We start from the raw sequence: 24,993 nt of genomic DNA, 5'->3' as shown, positions 1-24,993 counted from the left end.
ATTGTTTTAAAACAGAAATCCAAGTCTGTCAGTAATTTGAAATCTAAATGCATGTAATAGCCTGAGGGAATTGTAGTACAGGTTGTTCCCAGGGTGAGCTATAAACATGGAAATACTCTATTTAAACATCTATGTAATCTCCATTGAAACATATTATTTTGAAATTATGTTAAAAAAGAACTTAAAATGCATGTACTTATAAGCCTAAACTTTGGACACATTTAATAATCATGCTTTAAAAGGCCATAAAGCTGTGGTTGATATTGAATATGTTTTTTAAAAATATTAATATTTTGTCCTTTCTGTATAGCTAAAAAAGTCCACTCAGGCAACCTGTATCTTAAAGTGTAACTGCTGATTTTATTGGCAAACCTATAATAATGCATATGATCAATCTTTACTTAATTATTTTGAGTTGCAAACACAACTAATAAATCATCTTTGAAATGCACTGACCATAATCAGTATATTCTGGAACAAGTCCAGGGGGCCATTAATCAAAACATGCAGCAAGGAAAGTGAGAGCCGCAGCCTGAAGAGTTAGGTAAACACACAGTGAAGTTAATAAAAACCTATCTCATTTTAAAACCACCACTGTGTTTACTTTTGCAACTAAGATAAACATTATGATAAAATTAAAGTTGTATAAAAAATGAGGTTTGCTAATGATGACCAAAGCAAATATATAGCAATTGCACATACATTTTATGTCCCTAATTTGACACTAGAGAAGTTTAAAGTTCAGTTACTAAAAACCTTCAAGAATTAGATATTTAAATCTGATAAATTATATTATCCATGAAAATTAAATACACACACGCACAGACGCGCACACACACACACACACACATACACACACACATCAAGTATGTTGCGGTTTAAATTAGAAAAAAAAAGCAATCAAGGTATAAACATGAAAATAGGTTCTTTTTGAAAGAAGAGGATGGTCAACTACCATATTCTAAATTGGCAGATGCAAATGAATAAACTGTAAAAAATGAGTAAATGTTTGAATGAGTTTGAAATTAAATTTTAAATGAAACAAAATGATAGAATACAAATGCATATATATAATGTAAATATCTATCTATTTATTTACTTACTTATTATCAACTGCTTTATCAACGGTCTTCCAATTGTGTTATTTTCCTTCAATATAATCTTATTGACTGCTAATTGGAAGGAAAGAAGATTTGCTGAGAAAGGTATGGGCAATCCTCATTTCCATAAGAATTATGAGGAAAGGAAACACTACAGGTTTAAAAACTCCATAAACAAAGTTTCCTTTTCAGGAAGAGATTTCCAAGATTTAGCCAAAAGCCCTGGGAAAACAGTGCTTTAAAAATAACAGTGTATCACAGTCTTAGAGCTTCCTACTTCGATGGTGCTTTCATTCATGTGATCTCATCTGACCCTCACATACATGTTGAAAGGCAGGCAGGAGGTATTATTAAACCAGTCCTTGTACTCACAGAGCTGCAGTTCTATCTCTACTGTGATATTGTAGAAATTTTGAACAAACAGTCGAAAGTCACTGAATCTGATATTTACTCAGCTCTTAATTCACTGAGTTTCTGTAAGAATTGAATGAATTAAATGAATGAATTAAAGGAATTTAAGTGCTTAACACAACCCCTGGCGCACACTAATCGTATTAAATATTAGTTATTGAAGCAGTATAATAAAGTAGCTAAAAAGTATGGTTTTTGGAATAAGATGATCCTAGATTCAAAATCACAGATGTAGCATTGTCTTTGGGCAAGTTATCTAATCTCTCTAGAACTGAGCTTCCTAATCTATAAAATGGGTATAGTTTAGTGAGACATATAAAGGGCATATATAAAGGGTTTAGCACAGTATCTAGGACATAAGTATTCAGTGAATGTTAAATATTATCATTATTATTGATAGACGGATTTGATTAACTAATAACTTATGTAAATACAAAATATCATTAACAAAAATTAAAAGGCAAATGATAGTCTGGGTAAAATAAAATTAATACTCTTAGATATAAAGCAATAGGAGACAAAGACCTCCACTGAAAATCAGCTGAGGTTATGGATAGGTAATAAACAAAAGATGAAATGTCAATAATCAATAAATGCCAGAGAAGAAGGATGTCTCTAAAGGTTAGGTACAAAAATTAAACAATGAGATACTATTTATTGATTAAACGATTAAAATGACCTGGCAATGATCAGAATGAATTGGAAAATAAAAGAACAAAAGGCAAACACTGCTTGTGGGAGTACCAGCTATGATAGCTTTCTGGAGGAACTCTGTCAAAACATAACAAAGGACTAACAAGTACATATACCTAATAAGTACATTACTAACCTAGTAATTTCACTTTGGGGAATTCATACTAAGGAAACAATCAGTCATATGTGCAAATTTATGTACAAGTATATACAACATTCTTTGTGATAGTACAAATGTGGATAAGGCCTAAATGTACAGCATGGGAAATGGTTAAAGAAATTATGATACATTTACACAATGGGACACTATAAATATAAAATGATGTTGAAGCAATGTATCTATTAAAGTAGAAATACATATTTAAATATTAAAATAGCAGGCTACATCATAAACAGTATGAGCCTTGTTTTGCACGTAAAGTGTGGAAGAGAAGAGATCTGCAAATATACAGAATACCATGGTGTTAATAGCGGTGGTCTCCGTGTGGGTGGGATTATGCATTTCCTAGCTACCATTTTGTTTCTGTATACTTTCTGCTTTTGCGGGGGAGATAAGCATGCGGTGCTTTTACAATTGGGAAACAAAGAAAATGAACCTCATTTTATTGAGAAATAAATGGATTCCTTTAGTAGGTAAGTGGATAAACTGTGGTACATCCAGACAATGGATTACTATTCAGCTCCAGAAAGAAATGAGCTGTCAAACCATCAAATGATATGTAGGAAATTTAAGTGTATATTATTATTATTATTATTTTTTGCTGTACGCGGGCCTCTCACTGCTGTGGCCTCTCCCGTTGCACAGCACAGGCTCCGGACGCGCAGCCTCAGCGGCCATGGCTCATGGGCCCAGCTGCTCCGCGGCATGTGGGATCTTCCCGGACCAGGGCACGAACCCATATCCCCGTGATCGGCAGGCAGACTCTCAACCACTGCGCCACCAGGGAAGCCCAGGTGTATATTAAGTGAAAGAATGCAATCTGAAAAGGCTGCATACTGTATGATTCCAACTATAACACATTCTGGTTAAGGCAAAACTATGGGGATATTTCAAAGATTGGTAGCTGCCAGAGGTTAAGGGGAAAGAGGGATAAATCGGTGGAGCACAGAGGACTTTTAGGGTAATGAAACAATTCAGTATAATACTACAATGGTGGATACTTGTCATTATATATATGTCCAAATCCATAGAATGTACAACACCAAGAGTGAACCTGTAAAATACGGACCTTGGGTGATAATGATTTGTCAAGGTAGGTTCATCAATTGTAATAAATGTACTATTTTGATGGGGGTTGCTGAGAGTGGGGAAGTTGTGCATGTGTGGGGACAGAGGTACATGGGTACTCTCTGTACTTTCCACTCAATTTTGCTGTGAACCTAAAACTACTCTAAAACATATATACAATGGAATATTACTCAGCCATAACAAGAAACAAAATTGAGTTATTTGTAGTGAGGTGGATGGACCTAGAGTCTGTCCTACAGACTGAAGTCAGAAAGAGAAAAACAAATACCGTATGCTAACACATATATATGGAATCTAAAAAAAATGGTTCTGATGAACCTAGGGGCAGGACAGGAATAAAGACACAGACGAAGAGAATGGACTTGAGGACACGGGGAGGGGGAAGGGTAAGCTGGGATGAAGTGAGAGAGTAACACTGACATATATACACTATCAAATGTAAAATAGATAGCTAGTAGGAAGCAGCTATAGCACAGGGAGATCAGCTCCGTGCTTTGCAACCACCTAGAGGGGTGGGATAACGAGGGTGGGAGGGAGACGCAAAAGGGAGGGGATATGGGGATATACATATGCATATAGCTGATTTAAACTCTATTTAAACTCTATTTGACTGCAATTGGGCTACAGTGGGGAAGTGGACTCTCTAGGACCCTGGAAGGCTCTGATAGACATGAGAACTTTGGTGCAGAGCCAGGAGAGCCTGATGTGTATAATTATTCCTCTAAACAAAAGTGCATGGATTGTGCAATTTCATCCAGGATGATGCTGTAAGCTTCTAGAATAAAAAGGAAAGACTGAGCTTTTCTGAGTCGAGGAAGATTATATCTTAAACAAATTGTATCAGTGGTGGCTGTGTAGTACCTCACCCCACTCCAAGGAGGTGAAGAAATACTATGCTAAGATGTGCTGCACCTTTTCCTGCTCTGTGTAGCCACATGGACTATAAGATTGTGCAACCTTGGCTAATTAAATCGTGAACAACGTAGGGGTGCGTGAGTCCACATGTGCGTGCGGATTCACGTGTTGATTTACAACCTAACACTCACCTAAAATATTGCAGCTACACAACTACTTAATGGGACCATTTAAAGGTTGATTCAGAACACAGAGTTAAAACTTCTTCCTTACAGTTCAAGAAGCAACATCTGTGAAAAGTTATAATTTGATATTATTTTTAAGGTTGTTTGGAACAATGTGTTAGAACTCTGTGTTTTCAGAAGACATCCATCACAAAGAAGACTAAATCATGTCTGTGTGCCTCACACAAGAGATGTGAACCTATATATTTTTACTTGCTATCCTGCAGAAAGAAAGACTACATAAAAGTGTCTAAAGACTATACAAGTATTTTTTTGTACTTTTGGCCCAAACTATTTTAATGATTTTATCCTGTAGCTGAGATGATGTTGAACTCCTTCTTTTAGGGCTGTCGAATGTGTTCCAATCACTAGAATTCTCTTAGAAAATGACCCTGCTGCTCCCAGAAGGGCAGTTGGTCGGACAAGTAGGAGGTTTTCTAAGCAGTAGTATTGTGGGGAGATGGGGAGGAAGGTCCTATATACAAACTAACATTTTGTTCTTGAGATACATTTAATGCCTAAAACTCTATAATTATGGTTGAAAGGATCTTATATACTTAAAATCACTAATGTTTGAGAATTTTGAGAGTTCATATCCCAAACTACGGCCCTAAAGAATGCTATCCCTTGGAATGTCACTAATCCCTTTTTGGGAGGGAGGAAAGCAGACTGCATGACAGTGCTATGCTTGAGTACTTTTGAAAAATGATTAAACAAGTCAAATGAATTATTTACTATGGATTTTTTTAGATCCTTTAACATATAAATCTCCAAGTTTTAGGGTTTGGAGCATAAGGGAGCGTGGTAGCTGTGGTATGCAGCAATTTCTTTTTTTGTTGAGAGGGCAATTTAGTTTTATTTATTTATTTTTAATTGGAGTATAGTTGTTTTACAATATTGTGTTAGTTTATACTGTACAGCAAAGTGAATCAGCTACACGTATACATATATTCCCTCTTTTTTGGATTTCCTTCTCATTCACAGACTGCATTCTACAGAATTATGTAAAAGGAGATCCTAATAGGTATCCCACAGAGGGTTTCATATTCAAATAAGTTTAGAAATTCCAACTGAATTTAAAAATTGCAATTTCTAAACTTATTTGAATATGAAATCCTCTGTGGGGTACCTATTAAGATCTCCTTCTATATAATTCTGTAGAATGCAGTCTGTGAATGTTACCATAAAGAATAAATTCTGTACTCAATATCATTTAACTTCAATAAACGTCTGAGCTTTCTTGCCCCCCACTATTCAAATCTCAGAGCTAGAGGCATTTTGTTCCACCTATATATTTAGCAGCTCCTTTGACCACAGAAGCTAATGCTTTTTCTAGTCAAGAGTCATTTAAGGAGGAGCTCAGAATTAAGTTAGAGTTGCTTGAGATTTGCGATAACCCTTGTTCCTGCTCCAATAAAAACTTCATATCCCGGTTTTGGTAACTAGGTCTGCACGGTGTAGCCCTGTGTTTGGCTCCTTGTCTTGGTCTCCAGTACAAACATGATTTGGTTGTAACTTGGGTTTGGCTCTCTTCTTGGCCACCTCTCCCAGGGTCTGGAGCCTTGATTCTAAGAGAAAGTTTTCATTTATAGGTCCCTTGTTCAGATACAAATTTCAGTATCTCTTAAAAAAGTAGTTTGCTTTTGATAAAGAAAATCTACAGAAATGAGAAACAGAACAGCCAAAAGAAGGTAAAGCAGAATTTGCAGGTAGGGAGAAATGAGCTGAAATAGTTGAAGGAGTAACAGACATTAAAGTATTGATTAAATCACTTAAACTGAGCATTTTGTTTATTGGCTGACTTTGTTAACTGGTTGCTAATTTCAACAGACTGGGACGTTGATTCAATTTAGACAAATAAGTAAATAATGACTGGATTAATCATTTTGTTAAAATAATCCAACTAGTCTCCCTAACCATAATGATTTCATGTCATACCAACAAAATGGTATTAATAGACTTTTATTATATTAGCTTTCTGAGGATGTTGAAAGAATTAATAAGAGCTCTTAAATTTAAAAAATTGAAATGAAAATTCTTCCTCAATTATTATGTTATATGATAAAGCATTAAAACTTTAAGCTGGGTGTCTAATAAAGCCCAAATATAGTGTTATTTAATTTAAATACATATTGTGTCATTGTATATATATATATATTTTTTTTTTTTAATTTACTTTTATTTGTTTATTTGTTTATTTATTTTTGGCTGCATTGGGTCTTCATTGCTGCGCATGGGCTTTCTCTAGCTGCAGCCAGCAGGGACTACTGTTCGTTGCAGTGTACAGGCTCCTCACTGCAGTGACTTCTCTTGCTGCAGAGCATGGGCTCTAGGCACATGGGCTTCAGTAGTTGTGGCACATGGGCTCAGTAGTTGTGGCTCACGGGCTTTAAAGTGCAGGCTCAGTAGTTGTGGCACCCAGGCTTAGCTGCTCCACAGCATGTGGGATCTTCCCGGACCAGGGCTTGAACCCGTGTCCCCTGCATTGGCCGGCGGATTCTTTTTTTTTCAATTTTTTTTCAATTTTTTTTTTTTTTTTTTTGCGGTACGCGGGCCTCTCACTGTTGTGGCCTCTCCCGTTGCGGAGCACAGGCTCCAGACGTGCAGGCTCAGCAGCCCTGGCTCACGGGCCTAGCCGCTCCGCGGCATGTGGGATCTTCCCGGACCGGGGCATGAACCCGTGTCCCCTCAACCACTGCGCCACCAGGGAAGCCCTGGCAGGCGGATTCTTAACCACTGCGCCACCAGGGAAGTCCATGCCATTGTATATTTATAGAAAGTGATTTTACATTGTTTACACTCAGAATTTTACTTGATGATATTAATAAAGTATATAAGGATGAAAATAAGTTCACAGTTTCTGTAGTCTTTGTCAGCTGGTTCATTTTGTTTAATATGTAGAATTAAAAGGACATACCAAACAACTCTACAAATCATAATTTCAAGTAATGTAAGATAGTAAATAGCAAGGAATGTATAGTACATTGTTATGTTGAATAATAACTCTTAGTGTTGATGCTAGTTGACAGACAGGATGAGGGTTCCCCAAGTATAATCATATTGTGTGGATTGGTCACACTGAAATTTTTAATGAATATTTATCAATAGGTACCAGATTCAAGGATTTCAGAGTCTTACTAAAAGTGGGAGATCATCAAAGATCTAAAAATATTCCTGAAAAAAATTTATATTTACCAAAGAAAAAGGCAAAATGTCAGTACAATTCTGCACCCCAGGACTGCTAACACATGCCAATTTAGGCTATTATCCTTGTGAGTACGTAAGTTTCAGTATGTTTTCAATTTTCTAGTTTCCTGTATTTCAAAAGAATGAAAGTTTTACTACTGGGAATCCAAAACTGTACAACATTCAGCAGTTTGAAAGCAGAATTAAAAAATGAAAAAGAAAGGAAGGACGATAGTATTAGATAATTTTAAATGACTATATCTAAGAAGACACAATAATGACTAAAATATCAGAGATTTCTAGTCAATCTAATATTTTGATAACCCTTAAGAAGAGTCAAAAAGCAATATCAAAGGGTAGGGAAAACAAGAAGAAAAGTCCTCTGCGATGTGAGAACCAGAAATGCTATCATATACATGAGAAAAGGCTGAATTTTTAACAAGGGTCACACAGCCCAGCTTGGACTGGCCTCTGAGCAGCCTTCAGCCTCATCGCAAGCCCTCCCTTCCTTGCTCCCTCCACTGCCATCACCCTCACACAGTCCACCTCAGCGCATGTTTACAGGCTGTTTCCTCTGCCTAAATCTCTGCTCTCTACTCCACTACTGTACTCCTCATATCTATGTAATCGTATGAGTAATGTTTGTCTTCTCTCACGTAGACTAAGCTTTATGACATCAGGGACTGTGTCAAGTCTGCTCAGCATGTAAACATATGTTAAAAGAATGATACATGAATGAATGAATGAGGGAAAGCCATAGCTACAATTATTTTGTTCTCAACAAACAACAGTAACTACTGGGCATTTCCTTAGACAATGTGAAATCATGTGGTAGTCATACAATGAATGTAAATTCTACTGAGAGGCTACTGCAGGAGATACAGAGGAAATACCATTGTGAGCGACTGACAGAAATGTTTGAAATCCAGCATATGCTTAGAATTGAAAACAAGTAATGAAGTCAGGCTTCCTAGCTAAATTTAATGGGATATAATGGTTAATAAGCCATGGTAATGCAACTATAAACTCAAAACCCAATGATAAACAGACAACAAAACAATGCCACTATTAACTGTACAATGCAAACTTTTATGCAAGAAACTTGAAAACTCCCTCCTATCAGGTTCAGTTTCCTGAATGCATGGATTGTGCCTGTCTTGGCATCCTCATTGTCTATAACAGAATCCTAAAACTTCTTGCTCTCAGGATCCCTTTACACTTTCAAAAGTTCTTGAGGACCTCAAGAACTTTTATTCATGTGGACTGTATTTGCCATATTCAAAATAAAAACTGAGAAAAAACTTAAAATATGTATTAAATATTTTAAAAATAATAATAAACCGAGTATATGATAACATGAATAACATATTCTTTACAAAAATCATTATATTTCCCAAACAAAAAATCTTGCGAGGTCAATGTTTTGCAAATCTGTTGATGGCTGGCTTGAATGAAAACAGTTAGATTCTCATTAGCTTCTGCACTCAAACAGATATGACCTATTATTTTAATTAAAATATACGAAGAAAATCTGGCCTCACATAGCTATGGAACTGAAGAAGGGATGACCCTGTGGATCGTCACAAAGGGCCTTGGGAACCCTCAGATCCTCATTCCATACTTTGAATACCAGTGGTCTGTAATATCATCTGTCACAAGGCTATTGTTCAACTACCATTTGCTAAATTAATCAAAAGTTTAGAGAAAAAGAAATAAAATCTTAGGGTATATAGATATATATCTCACACACACGTACAAATGATTTGTACATTCATTTTGGATTCAACTGATAATATTCCGTATAAATGCAGACTGTTTTACTGCAATGAAATGTTAGTTATCCCAACACCTCAACATATGACAACTAAATTGGGATGTATACTGAAGGAGGGCAGTCTGAAGCAAAAAGTGAAAAACAGTGAAAATACAGTTTATAATTCCAAAATCTAATAGAAATAAATAGATTACTACAAAGAGATATTTTACTTGAAAAAATACCAAGCATAATCAAATCAAGTGGCTAAGTTGAATGTTCTATGAGTCTCTTTAAAGCAGTAAATTCGATCGAAGTTCTTTACTGAACACAAGCTGGATTCTAATGTTTTTAGTATCCTACATGCCATTTCTAATTAATCCATAAAAACCACAAGAAAAAAAATTTACTTATATTTTTAGCACTTCTGCTTTAAATATTAATAGGAATTACCCAAAAACCAGAGAATAAATTGATTCAAACATTTTACAATTTCCAAAATCATAATTTTTGTTCTTAAAAATAGCTGTAAGTAAATTCAGAAATAAAAATATAATTTTAAGATTATATATTAGATTTTTAAATGTCATCTCACTATTTGACAAAGAATAAAATGACTTACTTTTCCTTTTCTTGAAGCCGATGCTCCTGAGAAGCCACTTTAGGCTCTGTCCCAAGATTTTTTTGCATCCGCTGCCTCCTCTTTCTAGTTGGTGCAATATCAGTGACATCAGGACTTGAAATAATGGAATCATCTCTTCTTACAGCAGCTAAAATAAAATCACATAAAAATGTGACCAAACGAAATTATGCATATAATTTTTGAGCACAGTATCAACATTGAAATATAGCAAAATTATTTTTTTTATTTATTCAGGTTTGGTGAAGTGAGCTAGTTAGATAGTATATAATACTTTAATACCAATATAAAATCTGAAGTATATTGTACACACGGAACAACTTGATCAAAATGGTCTTTGCCTATCTTGAGCAACAACCTTCTCAAATGCATAGATAAAACTGAATTAGAGGCACCTCTAAAAGGTGTTTGGTGGGGGGGATACTGCTATGGGAATAATGAATCAAACTGACAGCAAAACAGTAATTGTTAGCAGGAATGGGGACTTCTAGTGATCCAGAGATAATTTTCATAAACTTTTTAGCCAACTGTAGGGAATAAGCACAAGAAAAATGTAAGAAAATACTATCAGATGTCTCTAATGTGGCTAAACCATTAAATTACCCTGAAAAATGTTTGATATACATGAAACAGAAGCAACAATAGAAACAGGCTTGATTTATATTCCTTTATTCTCTATGAAAAACTTAATTGCCAAGAGCTTTAGGAGAGTTCAGAATATTCATTGTTCCATCCAATACACAGTATATTCTCTATAACACATGTTTCTGTAAAAGAGAAGAGCTAAAAAAAAAAAAAAAAAAAAAATAAATAAATAAATAAATAAATAAATAAAAGAGAAGAGCTCCTTTGCTATTGGTAAATCATGAACAATATCAGTATAATTTGGACTCTGGATGTCCTGTTGGTTCATATGATTTTTTTCCAGCTTGTTAATGTTTAAAAGTGATCAGGGGCAAGCTTTCACCCCAATTAAAGAGAAAAACCTTAGCAATGTATAAAGGCCTTAAAAAGTGGAGATGAGTGTCTAAAAATCCTATACAAGTCCATCCCGTTAGCACAAACAGGGGCTGGTTTAGTGGAGTCAAGAACCCTATACTTTTCAAAAGTTAAGCTCTCTGCTGAAGCTGCAATTATACCTAAAGAGCTGTGAAGACATTTCTCCCTGTATCTCAAATCAGATGTTTAATTTTGATGAAACTAGTGCAATCAAATGCATTCAATACCTCCTATCTCCTCCGTTTAAGAGGAAGTATGATGATGCAAAGGGTTGCCGACTGTGATGCTTGGTGCAAATGTTGTTAGAGATTTAATGGAGTTAATGTTTTGATTAGGATTGTAACTGGAGAAACTAACAACAACAATGTAAAGCTGCATAGACTTTAAGTGCTCTGCCCAAAACTTAACTTTTTTTCCCCATAAGCTCTATTAATTTTAGTGTGCTAATTTGCAGAGTGAGTAGTTGTTCAGGCACACATGTATCACATTCTAGAAGAAAAGTCTGCATTTTGAGTTCTCATTCTGTGCAGTCCAGGCTTCTCTGAGTGACCTGATATCACTTGGACACTACTGACCACTCTCTTGAAATGCTTCTTTTGATTTTTTTTCCCTGGAAATAACTACCATTTTTGAGAATGTATGTGCTAGACACTTTGCTATGGGTTTTATAAATATTATCTTATTAATCTTTAACCTTGTGAAGTACTTACTAACTTCATTTTATTTACAAGGAAACCAAGACTTTAGAGAGGTTAAGTAACTTGCCCAAATCACACAGCTTTTGCTTTTATATTTTATCATTATGACAATTAAAAAATATTTCTGCCTGGTAGGCAAATTACTTATTGATAAAATATTAACTGAATGTTCATCAAAGCATATTTTACTTTCCAAAGCTGCTTAAGTTATTAAGACATGTAAGTTCCATTAGATTTCTTATACATTATTTTATTAACCTCTAAAAATGTATTGGGAGTAAAGAAAGGTAAATAAAAAGGGGTTTTTTCTCTGAACGTATTCCAGCTGAATGATTCCCTGATTTTTATTAAGCTATGAGGTGACTAAGGAAGATAATTCTGATTTCTTACCCAGTCAGCTCTTACACGGGGTTTACTCAATCACATAAGCAATCAACAAAGTACAATCTTGTCTATGAATAAAACTAGCAAAATTATCAGAGTTAGAGGATGCTTCAACTGTAGATAGACTTGTAAAATGGAGAAAGATTGCATTTAATGACATGTTGGACATTTATGAGGGAAGAATGTTAAGTTTAAATTAAAAGGTAAGGTGAACTTTTAAAAAATAAAGTTACATAAAAGTTCTGCCATTCATTTCAAAACTCCGGATAACAACTTACGCATTGGCACCCAACAGGATATTTTATACATCAAATGGTTATATTATTTGTTATAATGCCTAGAATTTACTTTAAAATGCAATGTGATTAAAGGTGTGTATTAGTAAGAGTGTGGCATCTACTCAAGAATTACGGACCAGGAGTAGTTTTCTGGGATTCTAATAATAAAGTCTATATACTTGAGGGGGCTACTAGAGGCACTTATTTTATTTGCATCTCAATAACTGATGATTTACTAATTAGTATACTGAACGACAAAAATGTGTATCTATTGGTGAAAACAAGGTATGAAAATGTGCATGATGAATATTGCATATGAGCTCTCATGAGTAAAATTAAAGGCATTTAAGATACAAAAATCGGCTAAAGTATTTTAGAGATACTCCCCACCATTTTATGAACAGGCTATAAGAATCCAATGAGGTTTGTTTACTCTTAGAGATGATGCCCTGTGCTAAATCTTCAAGTAGTTCTGTGTCTAGTTGTGAACTCTGGATGATTACTGTTGCCTGATGCCAGGAAAAATTGCCATTCCTACCTCAGGAATCTTTATATTTGTCAAAAGTGAACATTTTATATGAGGGGTGACTGGAACACCTAAAAGGACACACAGCTGGAACTTCTTCAAGCTTATAGAACAAGTTCATGAATTATTTTGTCTTTACTTGTTAATAAATATTTAGCTGATAATTGTATATGTAGGAAAACCTGATCTGATAATTTATTATTATTCCTACAGTTTAAACTTCTTGGTGGCTACCATTATGTACCACAAAGAACTTAAGAGTTTTGTATAACCAAGAGTTTCACGTCAGTTTACTGCACCATTTTTATTCCTTTCTCTTTACAGTTACAGTGTAGCTCTCTGTAACACTGCCGTAAGGAAAAATGACTACCATATAAGCTTAATTACTGGTTAAACCAAATATATCTTTTCTGGTTTGTGTTTGCACCATGAGAAACAGTTTTCCCTTCAGTTTACTACATACATGCAATAGCGAATCATATTGTAATAGCTTCACTTAATATATATGTCTTTAACATGAAGTTTTGATAATAATTATACAGCCTTTTAAAAAAGGAAAACATTCCATCTTATCCTTTCCTCTTCACACTGCAATGCCAGTAACCAGGAAAATGAGGCGCTACTCCAAACATCTGGTACCTACGTGTTAAATTGCTCAGCTCGAGCATTCCTCAAATTTCAAGCCATCCCACCTCTCTCCACTACTTCTGCTGATGTTTGGTCCTCACATTCTATTTGGTCTCAAGGCTGTATACTTTATTTCTATTCTGACTCTGGATACCTTGAACAATGATTCTGGATCTTGAAACAAGCAAAGCTGTTTTATATACAAAAGAAGAGATCTGAACTATATCTACACAAAGCCAAATATGGAACTTCCAAAATGTCTATATTATTCATAACCCTAGATATTTTTAATGGTGACAAAGTTTTCACTTTCAAGTTTTGTATGCCATTTTTAAGGGAAAAAACCAATTCATATTAAGTTTACCAGGTAATACATACTCATTTTAGCTGTGAGGAAGAGTTTGAATATAGTTGGAAAGAATAACAAATGTTCAAAGGGTAATGAGAAGGAGTGTGGCCTGTTTGGAGGAGTGTTCATGAGAGAAAAAGATGCAGGAAATGAGACTGGATAAGTATGGGCAGCAGGTAAAGAGAGGAAGGAAAATGAAGATAGAGAGACATGTTAAATAAATTTGCAAGCTTTCAAATCCAGGCAGAAGAGTATGAATCTGATATTGACAGGGGAGATTTTTTCTGAGATTCCACAACCAGAATTCTCAGTTTTTAATATTATCATCAGTCTCTTTGTCATAACAATGTGTCTTTCACCATTTCCAGGAAATTAAAAAAAGAAAAGAAAAGAGAAGAGAAGAAAAGAAAAGAAAGGAAAAGAAAAAAGAAAGAAAAGAAAAAACTATTGCCAATTAACTTACTACAGCTGAAATACTGATTGGCAGAGCTGTGGGATGAATTTCAAGTTCTAATTAGCTTCACTGCCTCTAGAAAATGGGGAATCTTCACACAAGCCTTGTTATTGTAAAACGAGGCTCCACAGAAAGCCACACTTCTTCTCATCTGACAGAAGAACTGTAGGAGTTTGGCAGCAGTAGTTCAGACATGAGAGGGGCAGAGCGTTGGCCTTCCTGGGTGCTCTCAATGTTGAAGTGAAATGACACTGTTGGCTAAACTGCCTAAGCCCCATGAGTTGAACTACCTGGTAAACTTAAGTCTCTGATGATTAAACACCTAAATATTGATATTTTAAAAAATCATTTTTCAGATTTATAATTAATTTTATTAGGAATTCTTTATTATCTCATATCTATGGATTTTTTTTCCTTCTTCATAATATACATATCTTCATATACACAAAGAGTCTATGGAACTGTAATGGAGATTGTCACCATTCTCCTTCTGGTCCCCCGCCAAACATATACACCTATCTCCAGCCCCCGAATCCACCTCCCTCCCACACAAAAAAATTAATGTCCTGAGACATGTTATTCATGGCAATGGCTCCTTAGCTCTTAAATTACTGAAAGAAGAAGGCTCTGATCTTCAGGTCCTTAGACCAGAAAAAAAATGTATGCTATTTACAACATGCCATATCCAAACAAAAAACTTTGAGTGGTTCCCCATCACCTATAAAATAAGGTCCTAAGATCCTAGTCCTACATTCAAATCTCCCTACAACATGACCCTCACCTGCCTCTCTGACCATACCTCCCACAAACCTTCTACCATAGAATATAAACTATTCCAAGGGCTCCAGGCTTCCTACATCTTCCTTTTTTGTTCCTTACTTTCCTTGTCTTAAATGTCTTCCAATCAGCACAGCCCATTTCAGTCATTTCAGTCACCCCTAGTAGTTCCAATCCATAGCAATCTCTCCTTTCTCTATAGGGCTTATAGCTTGAACCACTCATTTTCCACATACTATCTTGTATTGTTATTCTTTTTATATATATCTCCTATTTCCCAAATAGATTATGAACACCCAACAGCTAGAGGCCATGCCTTATAGTTTGCTATATTCCTAATGTATTACCCAATAGTGTTACACATGAGAAATGTGATGACTTGAACTCTTATTTTGAAATGTGTATCTTATTTTTTTAATCAAAACTTATTTACTTATGGAACTCAAAAGAAGTATAGGGAAAAATCCAATCAGAAGACCTGGGTTGGGATCTTTATTTCTGCCATTTACCTTTGATGTATTACAGAATCTCTAAGTTCCTCTGTGAAAAAATGTATATTAACCATGATTACATGGGATAATATAAACTGTTTTATAAATCATAGTGTCAGAAATATTTGATATTGTCAGAAATATTTGATATTTTCAGAAATATTTGATATCAGCAATAAGTATTATTAACAAAATGTGTGTGTCCTTACAAAAGATCAAACTGAGATTCATTTTTTTTTAATTTTAAATGTTTATTATTATTATTTTCTATTATATAAGTTTCAGGTATATAGCATTATAATTCAACACCTGTGTACTGAGATTCATTTAGGTGAATCTGAAGAACTTCCAGGCTATCTTCTATAGCTTCTTAGGCACATAAAAATTAAATTTAAAAAATTAAGATAAATTCATGGTTTTCCAAATTCAAAATAACCCAACTGTCACAGAACTATCATCTGTTATGAATATAGATCAGCCAGTCTGCTGTGGCTGTTTTTTGCTATTTTATTCATTTCATAAATGTTTATTAAGTGTTAGAATCAATAAGTCATTGTGTTTTCTTTTGAAAGATGTAAAATATTGAGGGGAAAAACCAAAATCCAAACCTTAAAATACTACCCTAAGTAAATCTGAAACTTCAAAAAACATACTCTTTCTTTCACCAAGGAAAATAACCAACCAATGTGCCTCTGTAGTTTGTCTTACTGACAGGTATAAAGATAAGCAAAAAAAGCTTAGATAAGGTTAGTCACACCATACTTCAATAAGCAGTATCTTAAAGTGACTTATCTTGAGGTAGTAAATTTCTAATCTGACCAAACAAGCAAACATTATTTTTCCCTCACCGTTCGTCAAACAGCCCTTTTCTAAATCTGTAATCAGTTTCTACCCAGCTTTCACAATCTAACCTGAATAACTGATGACCATCTTACACGGAAGGTCAATGGTCTAACCTATTATTAGCAATCACCAAATAAACTGATAATTAACATCGCACTAAACACTTAAAAGTGTATGTATGTGCGCACATCCATGTGCATACACTTTTCCAAAAGTCAGCACAGATGGGAGTCAGACTTAATGACAAACACTTACTGACACTAGGGTAACCCAAAAGGTCATCTTTGGAAATCCAATACTTTCAATGTCAGAGGCAGGGTGGGCCACTAAAGATAAAATACAGGCTTCAGAAGTGTTCACAGTGTAGAAAAAAATATAAGTTGAATGTACTAAGTTTTGTTCCATATCTACAAAACAATCCACTTAAAAATATATTTCTAAGAATTCTAATATCAAATGAACTCAGTTCTTGAAATCTTAAGGATTCATTTATTCTTTCACTTATTCAACAAATATTTATTGAGTAGTTTCTATGTGTCAGGCACTATCCCAAAGACACCATCACCATGTACTCAAAAAGTGTATAATTGAAAGGCAGAAAGACACAACTATTTTTGCAAGAAAACCATAACTTACACAAGCAATTATAAAGGCACGGATTTGAAAGTTCTAAGGTAGGCAGAACTTTCCAGCCTTTTACTATTTTTTCCAAATTAATCTGTGAAGCTTTAATTCCTCTTTTTTCATTATGAAACACCAATTATAACTTGATTTCTTATTCCAGGTTTTTGGTTTTATTATTTTTTTTCTTGTATAGGTATTTCTTTTGAAAGCATAATCGTTAGTATCAACCAGCTCTGAAGTAGGTTTCCCAAAGGAGAAAATCAAAAGACTAGCTCACTCTGAGCAACCTGATAAGAAAAGACTGGGTTTCAAAATTAAGTTTTAAGGATGTTCCAAAATGAACTCGAACAACATATCTGAACTGAAACTGTAAAATTACCTTTATAGGTAGTCCTTCATAAGTCCCCACAACATCCTTAGTAGATTTCATCATACTTTTAATAATTTATCTAATATTTATAAAACTCCATGAAGGCAGGGGCTGAGCTTGTCTAATTCACTGTTGGTATAAGATGGACGAGCATGGTCTCTAATACATAATAATTCCTCAATAAATATTAGTTGATAGGCATAAATTCTAAAGTATGAATAGAGTTAATAATAACTTTAAAAATATTATTTTAAATCTACATAAAATACTACACTATCGATTAGCTATGCCTGCTGCTGCCAGTCCAGTTAACATTAAGAAAATAAAAATATTAGTAGGGAAAAGCAGTTTATGAAAGAGCAACATTAGCCTTCAATTTATATTATTTTATGAATCAAAATAACAAACACTGGAAAGTCATTTTAATGGTTAATAAGCTTTCAGAAAACAAAACCACAATTTTTCAGCTTTCACCAGCTTTATGAAGGGGTCTCTGCCTATGACCTACATCATGCAATGTTTGGAGCCAACATAAAGCTTTCATTGTTGTACATGAGTCAGGTATGGACTTCTGTCAGCTTAAGACATTTTTTTCCAGCATTTTCTTAATAGATTTAAAGCTTTTTAAAATTTTCATCCTCTTTTATGTTGGCCAACTTTTAATAAAACCTGGACATTTTACATAGCTTCAAGAGGATTTTATTGAACTAGTATAACTGAAAAAAATGGACAAAAATAAGTGAAATACAAAAACTAATGAAATGATACAGGGAATCTTCCAGTTTGTTTCTATTTTAATAATGTGTTACCATTATATTATCTTCAGTGACTCTAGGTGAACTGGTTAGAACTAGGACAAGATCACTAGTGTAACTAGCAAGTCAAAATAAAAAATGTTGACATTTTCTCTCTATTAATACCAACTTAATTTGCCTATTTCTGAGTAATTATTTGACTCTTTACAGTCATTATGAGTCAGGATGGAACTCAAAACCTTACCCTTGCCATTCCTGTTTCTGCTGAATCTGTACTCATCCTGAAAAATCATTCTTATACAATACTCGTAAGATGTTTTTACTAAACTATTAGAGTTAGCATCAAAGCTGATATCCAAAAAAAGTAAGGATTTTTTTTGTGTTTCTATTGAATCAGTACCTGAACCAGAAGTTTTAAACAAACATTTTGTGCTGAGTCCACTCTAAGACAATAACATCAGCTTTTACTCAAATGATTTATGAACTCATTAAATTTACCTCTTTTTCCTCTGCTGGTGAACGGGATAGGTAAGAGTCATTAACCTGCAGCACAAACCCTTTCTTTGAATATTCACAGGGGTAAGAAGAAGAACTTGACTGTGGTTCTGTGACATGACAGACTTTCCCACTTCATTTTGCTAGTATTTGCTTAATCTTAGATTTAGAATAACTTTGATATTTGCACTTATTTAAACTCCTTTACAATAAGGTAAATGCCTCTCTGGTATCACTTAGCCAGTTTGGAGTAGTTGTATGAAGAAGCAAATATGAAGTTAAATTTCTGAGGTGTCCCTTGACAACTGTGGGATGCTTTTCAAAAGGGAGATCCCCAGATCTGTGGTGCTAGGCATGTTGTGCCAACTATCTTTCAAACCAAATGTGATTAAAGTAATACTTTCACTAAGAAGGATTAAGAAAAAATATGTGCCAAATGGTCAAATAACTAAGATAACGTTTACATGGAATTAGCAAAATACTTCACAAGGATCCTAAACCTGACTCTGTTAATCAACATCTTAATGATTTAGTGTAAATCCCGTAACAATTCTGTGAAGGTTTTTATTTTTAATCCACAAAATCAGGTGTGGAGAAGTTAGACCAAATAGTTATTTCCGGTGGAAAAAAAAATGCCCTGATTCTACAATTTAAGTTGTTACGCTTTTTAAAAATGATTATCTTAATATTATTTGGTAAGAAAAAGAAATGTGCTTTCAGACCATTTTGAAGCACTTTTAAGTTAGTTTGGGGTTAAATGTTTTAACCAAATGAGAAAGTTTTTCTTCAGAAATTTCATTTCCAAACATTTTACACTGTTTCATAATGCTTACAGAGTTTTAATTTTTCAATAAAAACCCTGTAAAGTGTTTATTTTTAAACAAATAATTTGTATATTCTTTCATCTTAATACTCAAAAGTAAACAAATAAGAGCAAAAAATATTTTAGGCATTGATTTGACAAAGAGAATAATACTTCAGAAATTTATTAGTTTATTATGAATCTATACTCCTCACGTTAGAATGTATACTCTTCACATGTTTATGAAGTTTGTCTTGCAATCATTTTCAACATGTTGCTCAGTAATGTGCAGTCTCAGGACAAAGCCTTCATAATGCCATTATCCCTACAACTTGCCAATAGCCAAACAATCATTCTTGATGCCTTCCAAAACTTCATCTTACACATCCAATCAGCACCTCCTAAAAAGTTCTTAAATTTGTCTAATAATTCTCTGCATCCCCAGTACGTCCATAATCTCTTACCTAGATTATTGCTATAGCTTATAAATGGCCAAAGCAGTTACACTTCATTCCCTACAAAACATCTAGGAGAATTGTTCTAAAAATACAAATTTGATCAAGTCATGTAATCTTCTACTGCCTTGAAGACAAAGATAAAATTCCTAATAAACTTTTTTGTCTCCTACTTTTCCTGATTCAGCTTACTTTTACAGCCTTATTGAATTTTGTTTGATGTTCCATTCTACCTCTCTCTACTCCTGAATTCTGCACATGTGATCTTCTTCTAGGAATAGTGTTCCACCATCTACCACCCACTGGCTAACTCACACCCATCCTTGATATCTCAGTAAAGATATTACTCTGTCAGGAGGCCTTAGAAGTGTCAATTAGATATCCCTTCTATGTGCCTTCATAGTACGTTTTACTCCTTCTGTCACTGCAGTATAGAAGAGTGGTTAAGGTCACAGATGAAGGAAAATAGAGAAAAACTGTTTTGGGTTTTCCTAAGGAGAAGTAGATAAAGTGGGGTTAAATTTTATTGTAAAGTCAGTGAATAAGGCAAACAATCACAATTAAGCAAAACTACCCTTGAAAATTCCTTAAATTGTCCAATAAGTACAATAATACACAGTATATATAACTCTGTATGGTAATGTTCATGCAAAACTACTTAATGAATACCATAGTACATAGTTTCATAGAGAAATTACATTCAGAAAGAAAATTACCCCAGGTTTTCAATAATCTAAACACATCATCAATACAGAAAGATTCAATTCCTAGTTATTCTAGTTTAATGTCATTATCTTAACCTTCTATGAAAGATGTATCAGTTCTTCTGATGCTTCCTTATTCAGATTTCTTTATGGTTCCAAATTAATTTTTCATTGTTTTCTTTCCTGGGTCACATTATCACCTTATTTGCTTGGCTACCTAAATCAGTAATTACGGTTTCCTTGTCAATAGCCCCAAACTTTAAAGTTAGTCATACTTGTTCCTAGGTTTTTCACAATGGTATTTACTCTTGTCAGGCTTAATTATATCCACTACTGTAGACATATACTTGTTAAGTAGAATAGCAGGCAGGCAGCAGAACTATTTAAAAATGTGATTTTCTTCATTTGTAAAATCTATATTTATCTAGAAAATTTAGTTAAATAAGGTTAAATTAAGTATATATATGATGCCACTTCACTATAATTCATAAACGACTAGTCCAAATTTCAATCTTTCAAGGTATTTTAATCATGAAATGGGAAGTAGGGACATCATACCATAGTGGGCCTCACAGAGTTATGCGTCTTACTCTCCCTGAAATTCATAAAACAAGCTTTTGCACAGATGCACTTACCATAATGTTTAGTCAAAAATGAAAATGGACAAACTGTTACTATGAAGAGCTAGAAATTTTTAGGTATTATAATTTTGTATAAAATGAAAAAAATGATAAAACTACCAATATAAGTAATGTCTTTCCAATGATGTAAATGCTGTGTATTCCCACATTTTTTATGTTTATAATTAATGCAAAATAAACTGACATTTAGGAAAATAGTTCATCATGTTGCCTGGTATGTTGTAGGTGCTCAAAGTATCATTGTTGAATGAAAATATCACCAAGGAAAATACTGAAGATTTTATAAATAGACTCTAAAAGAGAGAAAACCTTTTGTAGTTAAACATAAACAAAGATAGCAAAACAAGCCATTACAGAATATTGAGTAGAGTTCCCTGTGCTATATGGGAAAAGAATCTAAAAAAGAGTGGATATATGCATAACTGATTCACTTTTCCATACACCTGAAACTAACACAGCATTGTAAATCAACTATACTCCAATAAAAATAATTTAAAAAAAATAACATAAAAGTTTGACTGATTTGTTTATCCATAAACATAACTTCTAAAAAAAAAAGCCTGTAATATTCATTATAAAGCAAACACTGAATTCAAAACCTAATACATTAAACTACGGTTGGCATTTAATGCCCTTGTGGAGAATATTCTAACCTTGTACAAAAGAGTATATTATTTGTAAATAATGGTTACCAGACATCTTAGCCAAGAAACACAGTTACAGAGGGAAGTTACCATAACACAGCCGGGAAAGTACAGAAGCAGAAAAAAAGTCTGTACTTGTGTTGGTGTTTATTCAGATAGATAAATGGATCCATATCTATATAAATACATGTAGATTATACATAAATTAGAAAACCAAAAACTGTAAATGCCCTAAATAAAAGTGAGAAGTATTATGCCTAACCAAGGCCAAAGATAAAAAAAAAAATAACTGGGCAGAAACTTAGACAAATAACTTGATAGAGAAAATATAGAAACACGAGGGTGAAAGAAATGGAGACTTTCAAGAATGAGTATTCAACAGACAGTAACACATTTCTTGTTGGTCATATGATTATTGTAGATGACTATACAAAGAGGTTTAAACTCACTGTCTAAATAATTGCCATTGGATTTATTTTACCAATTCAAAGAGCAGAGGAAAAAAAGGTAAATGTAATGAGTTCATAAATCATTTGAGTAAAAGCTGATGTTTACTGTCTTAGAGTGGACTCAGCACAAAATGGTTGTTTAAACTTCTGGTTCAGGTACTGATTCAACAGAAACATAAAAAAAAATACTTACTATTTTTGGATATCATCTTTAATGCCAACTCTAATAGTTTAGTAAAAGTATCTTAGAGTATTGTATAAGAATGATTTTTCAGGATGAGTACAGATTCAGCAGAAACAGGAATGGCAAAGGTAAGGTTTTGAGTTCCATCCTGACTCATCATGACTGAAAAGAGTCAAATAATTACTCAGAAGTAGGCAAATTAAGTTGGTATTAATAGAGAGAAAATGTCAACATTTTTTATTCAGTAACCTTAATGCGTCCCCCTGCCCACAGTCATCCCTCTGGTGGGAATATTTCTCAGAATTAATGTAGTTTTAAGTCTGAATATTCCCACGCTTTTTTGTTTTATGTTTTTCTGGTATGTAGAATATACAAAAGAGTCCACCATAAAAGAATCCATAAATGAATTGGGAAACAACTCTATTTTAACATTCTGAAGATCTTAAACATATGAAGCTTGTATTTTCTGAAACTTGTAATTCTAAAACTTTATAGACTACATCCCCAACTTCCCTACTAAAACCTATTAACATATTGAGAAACTGGTGTTCTTTACAACATATTTGGAATGATATTATTGGAAGATTCCTATACAGGTGTAGCAATAGTATAAAAGATTACCTAGGGACCATACTTTCTTTAGGTGGTGGGTTGTTTTAAATCGTTTCCCATAACCACCAAAACTATCTTTTATAGCAGTAGCTCTCAACAGGAGGTGCATTTTATAATCCTCAGCACGTAAAAAATGTAAAACCCCAGCTCTCACCTGTTAAAAATTCTGATGCAATAAGTCATAGGTTATTACTTACGTTTTTGAAAAGTTTCAACAGGTGTTAATCCATTAGCACAATAGTGCTAATGATGAGTAACTCAAATACCAGTTACCAATGATAACTTCAGAGTAGAGTCAAAGAACCAAAGTTCGGGTGCTTTAAATCTTCTAGCAGATTTGTTATTGTCAATTCATAAATATTTCACATCTTAAAAAGAGTACATTTTTACACAGCAAAAGCAATTAGGCATGTGTTTCTTTGCTCACAATATACAATTCTTTCTTAGATATGTATGGTAATCTGTGAGCTATTAGAAGGGTAGTGACACAGAGAGTAGTTACCAGGCAGGAGAAAGATACATACCCACAAACTTTATCATCCAAATCAGATGTCTTAGACAATTTGAAATATATTTCTGTTCAAATATTTGGACAGCAAAGACCTTCTCCCCCTTTTTTGAGCCCTATAATATCAGCACAGAGTAGTTAAAAGTACACTAGATGTGAATTAGGAGATCACAGTTTAATCCTGAGCTAAGACACCATCTAATAGTGAAATTTAGAAAAATAACTCCACTAGTCCTAAATTTCCTAAGCTCAAAAATTATTGGGTTAGACTAGATCATTGTGTTCTAAGTGATCTAATTTCTAAGTCTAGGTCACTTTGTGTACTAACATTTAAATATATTGCAATATATATTGCAATAAATTCAAAAGTAGAAAACCAACTTTGAAAGGTCACATTTCTAAATTCTAATAAGACTATTAAATGAAAATGCATTATTGTTTTTAATCAAACAGAAACAAAATAATATTATGTAAGAAAATGGGAATGTATCTTAGTCTGTTAGGGCTGCTATAACAAAGTATGACAAACTGGGTAGCTCATAACAACAGATTTATTTCACACAGTTCTGGAGGCTAGTCAGATTGGTGAAGACTGCATTTTGCCAGTGTATCTGAATAATTGCCTCTAAATTCTGATTTTGCAAGATTGGTCAGATTCTGGTGAAGGCCCTGTTCTGGGTTGCATATTGCTGACTTTTTTCTCCTTCTTCACATGGTAGAAGGGGCAAGGGAGTTTTCTTGGGCCTCTTTTATAAGGGCACTAATCCCATTCATGAAGACTTCACCCTCATGACTTAATCAATTCCCAAAGCTCTCACTTCCAAACATTGGGCATTAGAATTTCAACATATGAATTTGGGGGGGACAAACATTGTGATCATAGCAGAATGCATATACTTTGCATTTACTGTTTATATAAGGAAGCACATAGGATCTACGATTGCTTACATAGAACACTGATAACAGTAGACTTTAAGACATATTAGCATATGAATAAATTAGCTGTTATTTTAATAATAATGGCAAATACCTAGCTACATTATTCTAGTGTTTCATTTAGATTAACTCATTGAATCTCAACAACTCTATGAGATAGGCACTATTATCATCTTTATATTCCATATGAGAAATCACTCAAGAGACATTAAGTACCCAAGATCACAAAGCTAATAAATGGCTGAGCCAGTATACAGACTCCTGTAATTGTTCTTTA

The 24,993-nt window shown here is 33.9% G+C and overlaps 1 protein-coding gene across 4 annotated transcripts in view; it reads right to left on the bottom strand.

Annotated features, from left to right (window-relative positions):
• XRCC4 (X-ray repair cross complementing 4) overlaps positions 1–24,993 on the bottom strand; it is a gene marked incomplete at its 3' end in the record, with an annotated part of 262,025 nt that overhangs the window by 85,253 nt on the left and 151,779 nt on the right. For 3 of the 4 annotated variants that reach the window (XM_079916017.1, XM_079916016.1, XM_079916018.1), the window contains exon 7: positions 10,094–10,241. In XM_079916017.1, coding sequence (XP_079772143.1) covers positions 10,094–10,241 — 148 coding nt within the window. Of the gene's footprint in view, positions 1–10,089; positions 10,242–24,993 lie in introns of those variants that run through there. The other variant, XM_079916019.1, reaches the window with a different exon arrangement.

This window comes from Stenella coeruleoalba (genome assembly GCF_951394435.1).
Source record: "Stenella coeruleoalba genome assembly, chromosome: 3".
Classification (NCBI taxonomy): Eukaryota; Metazoa; Chordata; class Mammalia; order Artiodactyla; family Delphinidae; genus Stenella; species Stenella coeruleoalba.
The sequence above is the reverse complement of the archived record's forward strand: the minus strand, read 5'-3'. Positions and strand labels throughout refer to the sequence as shown.